General features: G+C 42.5%; 1 protein-coding gene across 8 annotated transcripts in view; it reads left to right on the forward strand.

Moving 5' to 3' along the window:
* The window catches only part of TUT7 (terminal uridylyl transferase 7), a 575,072-nt gene extending 564,234 nt beyond the window's left edge, over positions 1 to 10,838 (forward strand). For all 8 annotated transcript variants that reach the window (XM_029617137.1, XM_029617096.1, XM_029617130.1 and 5 more), the window contains 2 exons: positions 4,616 to 4,679; positions 9,305 to 10,838. In XM_029617137.1, coding sequence (XP_029472997.1) covers positions 4,616 to 4,679; positions 9,305 to 9,372 — 132 coding nt within the window. In that variant the 3' untranslated portion in view covers positions 9,373 to 10,838. The remainder of the gene's footprint in view (positions 1 to 4,615; positions 4,680 to 9,304) is intronic.
* The last annotated feature ends 227 nt before the right edge of the window (positions 10,839 to 11,065 follow it).

Consider the following 11,065-nt stretch of genomic DNA (forward strand, 5'->3'; position numbering starts at 1 on the left):
CTCCCGCGGAACCGCCACCACCCAAGCTGCCGCGACCTTCATCCCTCTATACGGCCCACCCCCGCTCCGGCGGGCGTGGGGGCCTCACAGCTCCCCGTCCACACCCGGCTCCCTGTGGGCTCGGGGGGAACTGGGTCGGCCCCAGTTTCCCCTGGGTCGGACCCTGCAGCTTCGGGACAAGGGGACTCCACTGCAGAGGGAGAGGATCCACGCACGCTGCGCCTCTTCCAGCGGGAAGAGCTGGATGACCTAATCCCGCAAATCATTCAGGGGTTGGACCTCGATCCTCCGCCGGACCCGCCGGCTCCTGTTGCGCCAGCTGTCGTCACTTCCTCAAAGAAGGGGGATCCGGTACTGGCAGCCCTTTGTCCGAGGGCTCGGGCTTTTCCCATTCAGGGTCATCCGAATGACGTGATCTTAGTGGCTCCCGAGTGGCCGCGTCGGCCGTGATTTGCGGATCTAGTCAACCTGGCTGTGGAAGGGCCTCTGAGGTTTCCGTCTCTTTCGAACCTTCTTCATCAGGGACCCGTCTGTTTCGACCAGGTCGATCGCTTCTGTCTAGCGGCTTGGCTTTTGAGAGGCGGCGTCTAAAAGACAAAGGTTATTCAGACGCAGTGGTAACCACTTTGTTACGTTCGCAGAAGACTTCGACCTCTCTCTCCTATGTGCGCTTGTGGAAGATATTTGAGTCCTGGTGTGTAGACCGGGGGACTGTACGCACGCGGGCTTCCATTCCTGACATCTTGGCTTTCCTACAAGCAGGTTTAGCTAAAGGTCTGTCCTGTAGTTCCTTAAAGGTTCAGGTGGCGGCTCTGGGATCTCTGCGTGGTCCCATTCAAGGGACAGCCTTAGCCGCACATGCTGATGTTTCTTGTTTTTTACGGGGCGTGAAGCATTTACGGCCGCCGGTGAATTCGCCATGTTCTTCCTGGAATCTTAATTTGGTCCTTAGGTCTTTGTGTTCGGCCCCTTATGAGCCCTTGCGGAGAGCTATGTTAAAAGACCTCACATTGAAAGTAGTGTTTTTGGTGGCGATTTCCTCCACTCAGAGGGTGTCTGAGCTGCAAGCCTTATCATGCAGGGAGCCATTCTTGCGGATTTCGGACTCTGGGGTGCCCCTGCGAACAGTTCCTTCCTTTCTATCGAAAGTGGTTTCCGCTTTTCATTTGAATCAGTCTGTGGAGCTTCCGTCTTTTTCCACCCTGGATAGGTCGGATCCGTTTTCCAAGGATTTACGGAAGTTGGATGTTCGCCGGGCGTTGTTGTGTTATCTTGAAGTAACTAATAGCTTTCGGGTCTCGGACCATCTCTTTGTTCTGTGGAGTGGTCCGAAGAGAGGTAACATGGCATCCAAGACCACGATTGCCCGGTGGCTCAAGGAGGCGATACACTCCGCGTATTTACTGCATGGTAAGCCCTTGCCTGTAGGGATTCGGGCACATTCGACAAGAGCGCAGGCAGCTTCCTGGGCGGAATGCCAACTAATTTCTCCACGGGAAATTTGCCGAGCGGCCACATGGACGACATTGCATACCTTTGCAAAACATTATCGTCTAGACGTGCAGGCGCCGGATGTGGACGGTTTCGGTGCAGGCGTGCTGCGTTCGGGCCTCTCCGGAACCCATCCCCGGTAAGTAAGCTCTGGTACATCCCAGGAGTCTGGACTGATCCGGGTACGTACAGGGAAAAGAAAATTGGTTCTTACCTGATAATTTTCGTTCCTGTAGTACCATGGATCAGTCCAGAATCCTACCCTCGGTGGAATCTGCGTCAGTTAATGCATGGACATAATGGAGAGTCCGTGCGTTATTGTTTGATTTATGCTGATCTGCAGATCGTTCTTGGTTTTCCCAATTTAGGGGGTTCGGGTCACGCTTGGGGTTAGTGATCTGGTTCTGTTTATGGTTCCTGTATATAGTTAGTTTGTTGATCCATACTCCTTTGTTACTGAGTAATACTGGCAGACTGTGGGTGGCACCCAGGTATATATGGCAGAGCCTGTCACAACTTTCTCTGTCTCCATCTGCTGGTGGGGAGGCAAAACCCAGGAGTCTGGACTGATCCCGTGGTATCACAGGAATGAAAATCATCAGGTAAGAACCAATTTTCTTTTTTCAATTCTGAACCTGTTTATGAACATATTTAATGTATTCATGAGCTTATCATACTTAGGACTGACTTAATTATATAAGACATTATATAGATATAGAACTATTGTTCTTTTATCATGCAAACACTTCGATTCACACTCCAGTGCTATGATGTAACCTGTTCTGTAGGTAGCAATCAGCGTTTACGTGTGTTCTATATGATTACCCATGTATGAATATATTTGTTCTATATTAGGGATTTAATCGTATAGGTGCTCATTCATTTTAACCTTTTTTGGATTATATATTAATAAGATTTGTTTTTATACGACAACATATAGCATACACCAGTGTTACTTCTTTCATCCAGGTGGGATTTTTCTGTTTGTTAATTGAGCATTTTACATAATATACATATTGCCTGATCTTTTGTCATTCTCTATCTGTGTGTATGTATATATATTTATATATATACACACATATACACATATATATATATATATGAAGAATTTAAGAAATATATGTGTGAATAAAAACAGCAGATTCTATTGCTTACAGATGTTTTCAATACAAACCAAACAACTGGAAAGTTAAGATACAGCCTAGGACCACTATAGAGAAAGCTATATATTTCACATCTGCTTTCCAGTTGGTCCACATATGCCCTCGCTGAAGGGCAGAGAATGGGAAAGCATAGTACTAGATTTATATTCAAAAACACAATGATTCCCTGGTTAAATGGCTAAGAAAAAAATAACACTTCCTAGGGATCCCACCCATGTCAAAATGAACCCCCAGTTGTGGCCACCTCTTTTGTTCTCTCCTTTCCTCCTCCCCACTTGATTTAAAAAAAAAAAAACCTCCAGGCACCCTTCCCTCTTTCAGGGAAATTAAAAGTGTACCAAGAGCCAGTGCTTCCTTCTGGATGTTTTTTTGATGATCTGTGTGAGGGGGATTCTCTCTTTCTCCCTCCCTCCTGCTATTCCAAAGGTTTTCTTTTGGTTTGGGTTTTTTTTTTTTGTTTTGTTTTGTTTTTTAAAGCTGGCCATCCCTCCTGCTTTGTTCTGAAAATACCCCAGGCTCCTCCTAACCCTCTATCATCTTTAACCATAAAAGGATAGTGCCAGCTAGGTATAGAAGGATTCCCAGCCAGCACTATCCTTTTTTGGTCAGAAGATGACTAGGAGGGAGAGGAGAGGCTTGTGGTACTTTATTTTTCAAAATAGTGCAGAGGGAGGGAAGGAGGAAGAATCCCTCTTCTGGCCAGGTTTTTAAACTTCGACAGAGAGGAAGAGAGGCATTGGTTCCCTGTCAGAAAGTTGTTTTGTTTTTTTTTTTAATCTGGTGGACCATGGGGAAGTAGGGAAGAAGGGAGAATCAGCTTCATAGAATATATATATATATGTTGATGAATGGAAAAACATCCTCATTTAAATATATGCAAGTAAGATGCACTAACACAAGAAAATGTAAAAAAATATTCAAGAGGGTATAGACTTTCTGTAGCCACTATATTTTTTTAAAATTGAGCCAGGCAGAGGAAAGGACAAATGGGGCATTAGTCCCCCAGAATATATATATTTTATCTAAATCCAGACAGGAGAAAGGAGGCTTCACTTTCCCCTCCTTCCTCCACAAAAGATTGTTTTTAATCCGCTGGGAGGGAGGGAGCATCAGCTACAGGACACTTTCAGTCTGTGATGTGGGTCAGGAGGAAGGAACAGGACCTACCAAGACAAGTCTCTTTACTGCTGTGTGGTCAATCAGATTTAGCCAAGTAACTTTGGCTGGCCAGCACTGGCTATCACCACTGACTGGCTAAGGTTTAACCCTGCCTCTGGACCACCCCTAGGGCTGCCTTGTCTATTTAAATTTTGCCAAGACAAAATTTAGCCAGATAGCAAGGGGACAAAGCTGAAATGGCAAATTTTTTTCCAGCTAACTTCTAAATTATCTGGACATACCTTTTGAATATCAACTTCTAAATGTTTTTCTCATCTTTTCAATTGCTTATCTCCTAATTATCTTTTAAACAAATGGTCAGATGTACAAAAAGATCATTCCTGTTTTATGGCTGTGGGAAAAGCGTTCAGTCCATCTGGTCCAAAATGTCTAGAATTATTTGGGAGTATCATCTAATTTGAAAATTGAGTCAGCTAACCTAATTATTATTTTGGTCCTGGCAGCTTCCTCCTGATTTTTGGAGACTTCCAGCTCGGTTACGTCTGTCCACACCTCCCCCTCCATATCACTTCCCATTTAACTCAGCCACACACTCCTCTGCATCACACTTCCCTCTAGAACAAGGCACAGGTGTATCCTTGAGCTAGTTCTTTGAGTATCCTTGTTCTGCAGTGGCTGGAACTCCTCCCCACCCATGCTTTCAAAGCATTCCCTTGTCCATGCAGCTCAAGTAGCTGGACTGACACAGTCATTGGGCAAGCCCTAAACCCAGAATTCTCAAGTCTGTTATGGTTTTCATTTATGAACTTTTTTCATGTTTAATAATGTTTATCCTTTCACAGGTAATGCCTCTACATGAAGAAAAAAAGAAGCAGAGAGGAAAAATATTTTTGAGTCCCCAGTCAGGTGTGGTAACTTCTTTTTCCTCATTTCTATAAATACTAGACCAGAGTTCAAATTTAAATGAAAGTAGCAGTTTTATTATCCAGAAATCTCTTCAACAAAAATGGTCTGTATAGCAGTACTGTGCATTTTAGATCTCAGCATAAAGAAAATCAGGACTTTAAAAGAAATATATAAATCCTGTCAACAAAGTTAGCTGGATAAATGTATCCAGCTAATTTTGCCAGGATATTCAGTGGACAGCCACACCATTGAATATACCCCACTGTCTTTTACTTATTTCAAATTTTTTATATACCATCTTTTGGTCCTAAGACCAATCAAACTGGTTCAAGTCAATAAACCTACACATATAGTTATAATATAAAATAAATACAATACAAATTAAAATTAAAATAAATTTACAAAACCACCTAGTGCTTTATTTAATCATCAAAACTCCAGCCACTTCTATTCCCACTTCCACTCCCACTTCACCCTTGAAAACAGCTATAGCCCGGATTTTAAAAGGCCTGAGCGCGTAAAATTGGGAGTTTACTCGCGTGACCGGGCCTTGCGCGCATTTTAAAAAGGGCCCGGCCACGCACGTAAACCCTGGTATGCGCACAAGTGCCAGGCCTCTCCGAAGAGGCGGGTAGGGGTGGGCCAGGACAGCGCCACTGTACAATGTCCTGATGACTCGCGTGCCGGCAGCTGGCCAGCGCACGCAACTTACTTCAGCTCCGGCCCTGAAGTAAGTTCAAAAACAAAAAAAGGATAGATAGGAAGGGTTTAGAGGTTTAGGGAGTGGGGAGTGGGGAGGAGAGGGGAAGAGGGAGGGAGTTTAGTTGGGATAGGGAACTGGGGAAGGCCCATTCCGTCGCCGTGCATAATTAGCGAAAAATCCCCCCCCCCTTTGCACGCATCGCCCACACATGCGCGTGTGGCCACCCGATTTTATAACACGCGCGTGCCACTGCGCGCATGTTATAAAATCAGCACATCCCTGTGCGTGTACCGGGAACCGCGCACACATGGACGCCCACACGTCTTTTAAAATCTGCCTCTCTGTCTTCAACTTTTTATGAAACTTCAAATAATCCAGTTCCTGTTGAATATCCAGTGGTAGGTAGTCTATTCTAAAATGTAGGTGCCAACACTGAGAAGGCCTTTGATCTAATTAACCCACTTCATACTATGTTGAATGTCAGAATTTAAATGAAGGCTCCCTGGTTAGCGTACAAACTTCTGCTCAGATCGAACCATTCCCACTTATTGCACAAATAAGACCCACACTCCACTCAACACTTTAAACACCATTGTAAGTACCTTAAACTTTGCTTGTGCTTCTATAGAGAGCATCATTTTGACTGAAGTTCTTCTAGAATAGTTCAATAGTGTTCTTGTTACCACATTTTGCGCAACTTGAAGTCTACACAGTAACCTTTATGGTAACCCCACAAACAACCCATTACAGTAATCTACGTGTGATACAATAAGTGAATAAACTCATTTATACTGAAACAAAGATGTGGTTTCCATAACATTCTCAACTTTCCAAGGACACCTGTGCTTTACCTTCCATCTTAGACTCAAACAGTATACCCAGAGTTTGTACTTTCTTGTGTTTGGTGTTTAGAAGACCATATTTATTTATTTATTTATTTATTTGCTTTTATATACCGACATTCGTTGGCGTACAAATATAGAAGCAATTTATTTTGCAAGCAGTATTCATTGAAAAAAAACTGTAGTGATAGAGCGATCCACAGTCTTGAATGTTTTTGTAGAGATGCATGTAGTTGCTTCCACAAAAACATACATACACATTTTGGTTTTGTTTTTGCAGTTTCTTTTTTGTTTCATTTTAATAAACACAGCACAGTTTCAAAATTGTATACTTTACAAAGAAAGTTCATGGTAGCTGAAAAGAAAATGCATTAACTAATTAAAATTTGCTTTCTGTACAAAGTAAGATACTGTAATATCTCTTTTTTCATGGCAAATGCAAAAATCAAGTAGAGAAACAGCAGCGATGCACAAGCCAACAGATTCCAAGTACAAAAAAGTGTGTTGCTGACACAATATCAATCTGCTCTCGAAAAAAATTAGACAAGTAAAATATTGAAGCACTGCTCCGTATTTAGTCAAGTTCAGTCATTCAGAGCAAAGGATGAATAGCCCCCCCCCCCCCCCCCAACACAGACCGTGTTTTGCTGTATGGTTGCATTGGGAGATAAGTCAGGCATTCACCAGGATAACAGGATGCATAGTAGATACATTTTTTTTAAAAAAGCTGAGTTTTGAAATTTGTCTGCACATGGCCTTAGTCCGGTCCCCAGACCTTGCTCTGTCACATGACAGGGCAAGGCCTAGTCAACGCCATTTTGGAAAAACGCACCAACCAGGATTAGGGGGTGCCCTGGGCCCTAAACCTGAACACCAATGCAGATTTTAAGGTAATGGGATGTGGGGGAGGGGGGGTCCAGGATGAGAGGCCACTAGCTCGCCAACATTATTTTTAAAGAGTTGGGGGGCTACTACCAGCCTATTTACATGGAAAAGGGGGGGCTCTTAGGAGGAGTTTGAGTCAATAAGGAGAGGGTTGGCCAGGGGGGTCATTGTCATGTGGCACCTTTAATCTAATTTTTAACTTTTTTTATTACAGTGCTATCTCAAATGGCGGCGCTGGGATAGGGGATCTAGTAAGACCCCACCCCCCATGACTTTTTATTTTTTTACTTCTTGGGGGAGAAACCATGTTGGGCCGCGTGGCCCTTTAAGGCGATGGCAACCCCATGCATTGGGGGCCACCAGTGCACTTTCGGGCGGATTTTGAAAGCCTTGCTCGCGTAAATCCGCCCTGATTTACGCGAGCAGGGCCTGGCGCGCCTATTTTCCATAGGCCGCCGGCGCGCGCAGAGCCCCGGGACGCGCGTAGGTCCCGGGGTTTTTGGAAGGGGGCGTGTCAGGGGGCAGGGCCCGATGACGCTGCATTTCGGGGACGGGACCGGGGGCGTGGTGCCGGCCCGGGGGCGTGGTCCAGGCCTCCGGACCAGCCCCCGGGTTGGAGGACGGCACGCCAGCAGATTTACGTCTGCTTCTCGCAGGCGTAAATCTACGGACAAAGGTAAGGGGGGGTTAGGTAGAGGAAGGTGAGGGGAGGGCGAAAGAGAGTTCCCTCCGAGGCCGCTCCGATTTCGGAGCGGCCTCAGAGGGAACGGAGGCAGGCTGCGCGGCTCGGCGCACACCGGCTGCCCATAATCGGCAGCCTTGCGCGCGCCGATCCAGGATTTTAGAGGATACGCGCAGCTATGCGCGTATCTTATAAAATCCAGCGTACTTTTGTTTGCGCCTGCTGCACAAACAAAAGTACGCGATCGCGCTGTTTTTAAAAATCTACCCCTTTGATTAGGCCTCAGCCGCATTCTTTTGTCTCATGGGCTTTTTCCAACCCCTGCAATATTGGGCCCCTTCTGTGATAAAATATTCCGACTTAGTGAATTCAAGCCTAAGTCTCCTTTTTATCATGTAAGTAACTTTTTAACATGCTGATTAATTTTTTGAAGCCCAGCTAAAATTTGTTTTGCAGGAGTTTTATTGCATAGGCCCCTTAGTATAACTTGCAAGACTGAAAAAAGCATTACTGGTAGTTCAGTAAAGCAGTGTTTCCCAACCAGTGTGCCTTCAGACTTGTCAGGTGTGCCATGGAAACAAATCACCACTACCTGATGCTCAGATCCAGGCCAGCACCCAGACTCTGCCCTCAGTACAAGGGTTCAAGTGTATCTTCACCCCCTCATTCCCTTTATTTTAAAAATTGGAAGAGACTGTTAGGGTTTCAGTGCTTTCCTGGTACTTTTTGGGGCCATACGACTCCTTTCCATGCTGGCACTGCCTGCTTTGTGGAGGTTGGTGTGCTGCCCAACATTTTTTGTTAATGTAAGTATGCCTTGGGCATGAAAAGGTTGAGAAACACTGCAGTAAAGCATAATCTATTTCTGCCATGGTTGACAACTATTTATATTTAAATCTTTTTATTAACCAGCAAAACAATTAATTACACAACATACATTACATCTGAAATATAACATAATAAAAAATACAATGACAGAGCTACACATTTTCCATTAGATTTCCCCTCCCTTCCCTATTCAAAGCCCTCTACTCCGCATTACCTCCCCCTACATATTAAACAGCCCATATCCCATTTACTTTATATGAATAACCAAATCAGTATTTCTGTTATCCACCTAGTTCTAACCTATTAATAGCATTAGCAGAGAACTCTGTATCTTCCCCGCCCCCGAAAGCATTGCAACAACTTGAAAGACTGTTTTACAAAGTGACTTTTAGATATGTAAAGACACATGAATATTTCTCATGTTAAATACTGACCTAGACCATATTTCACTCAATATATATCTCTCGCATCATCTGCCTATTACAAAGCCATTTAGATTTTTTTTAACTTGTTTTTCTAGTGAATATTTTCTCCTTACTTTAAAGTAGTATGGTTTCCATATTAGTCGAATTGAATGCATGGAAATATATTAAGGTGATATCTTTTTTGGACTAACATAATACATTTCTTGACATTTCTTAAACTTCTCTTTTCTATGTTCTTGTTTTTTTTTTATTATTTTTAGGTAGTCTTTCCAATAAGTATATGACTCAGGGAAAAGCCTCCCAGAAGAGGACCCAACAAGATTCATGAAAGACTCGAGCACACAATATGTGGTGACATGAGCTGTCCACATAGACGTGCACATATATATGTATAAATATAATTTTACACATACTTTGAAAATATAGGTTTACTTTGGCAATGTATCTTGAGTTCAGTGAGCAGCAGCCATGAACAGTCTATCAATTTAAATAATAAATGGTAGTATTTTATTTTGATATACAAAATTGAAACAAAGCAATGGATTTTAATGCAGTCCTTCTACCATGGACATTCTTATTTGGATGATTTGAATATTTTAATAGAAAGCCATGATGTTTGTATTTGTTTACTAGGTAAAACATGTAGATAAGGTTTGGGTATTCAAGCCTCCACCCTGAATTTTCAAGGTTTTAATATGTAACCAGACCCTTCCAATGCACTAAAAGTGGTGTGCAAGCCAAATACAGTAGATTGTTATTTTTCCCCCCTTCAGAAACAGATTTTTGAAGGGCAAATAATATTTATTAATGTTGATTGTTTACTGAATACTCATGTAAAAGTGTTGCAAATGTTTGTGGACTGCTACTGCTGTATTTCAGACATTATTTTATTATGATATCTGTGGAAGAACATGTACACTAGTAAATTTTTAAGTCAAACTTATGTGGACACACAGTCCTATTGAGTTTTTATTTGTAGGGTTTTTTTTCCCCTCTCTGTGTCCCCCGCCCCCCTTCTCCTGTCACCCTTACCTCTTGACTCTGTTTCATGAGAATTATCCTGCTGCTGCTGCTGCTGTGCTTTGCAGAAAAGAGAATACGTGGGGGATTATCCTGTTTGGTGCTGCTAAAAATATCTGTCCTACCATCTCCAAAATGCAACAGGAAAATAATAATTTGCTTTAATTTGAAGAAAAATAAAACCAGGATCACAAGATGCTCAACCATTGGATTTGAAAACCTTTCTACATTTCTATAACATGAAAAGAGGATTGTTGTGCTGGTCAAGGACTCGTGCTTAATTTGTCATCATCTTCTTGATCTAATTCAGTTTAATTTCTGAGTTGGTATTATTGCATCCTATCAAATTTCATACCATATGTGGCAAACAAAACTGAATCATCATTTAGTTATGGCGTGGAAATAAAAGGTCACAGAATTTAGTCTTGAATTTTCTGCCTTCTTTCAAGAGAATATTTGACATTGTTAACACAAAATAGACATTTTTAGTTTCATGGGAAGACATAACTCTGTGGACTTACCCTTAACTGTGCCAGTCAAGACAAAGAAATGAACCTGTTCCTAAATCTTAGCTATCGTTTTTCATAAAAAGCCACTTAATGTGATAGATATACATCCAGAGTTTCCACCACTTGTTTTCTAGGTTCTTTTATTTGTTTTTTCTTCTTAAAGCCACACTTAAAGTAATCCACCATCATCCATCTCTCAGTATGTACGTAGAAGCATGCTTAATATCTGTTGGGAAATATTTAATTAAAATCTTTTGGGCTTCCATAGCTGTCAATGACTTCATTTTATGAACAGGAGTGAAAATTATTTCTGTTTGTGGTAATGAATATAAATATTGAGAATACTCCGCGGTTTGTCTTGACCTCCAAATGAAACAGATCAACTAAGAGCTTGCAGTACTATATGGGGAATTAAGAAATTTTGTAAATACCTGATTTTGGCTGTGGTTATATGAAGTACTATGTAAATTCCTGGGCCCTAATAATGGAAAT

The sequence above is a fragment of the Rhinatrema bivittatum genome, chromosome 1, assembly GCF_901001135.1.
Source record: "Rhinatrema bivittatum chromosome 1, aRhiBiv1.1, whole genome shotgun sequence".
Taxonomy (NCBI): domain Eukaryota; kingdom Metazoa; phylum Chordata; class Amphibia; order Gymnophiona; family Rhinatrematidae; genus Rhinatrema; species Rhinatrema bivittatum.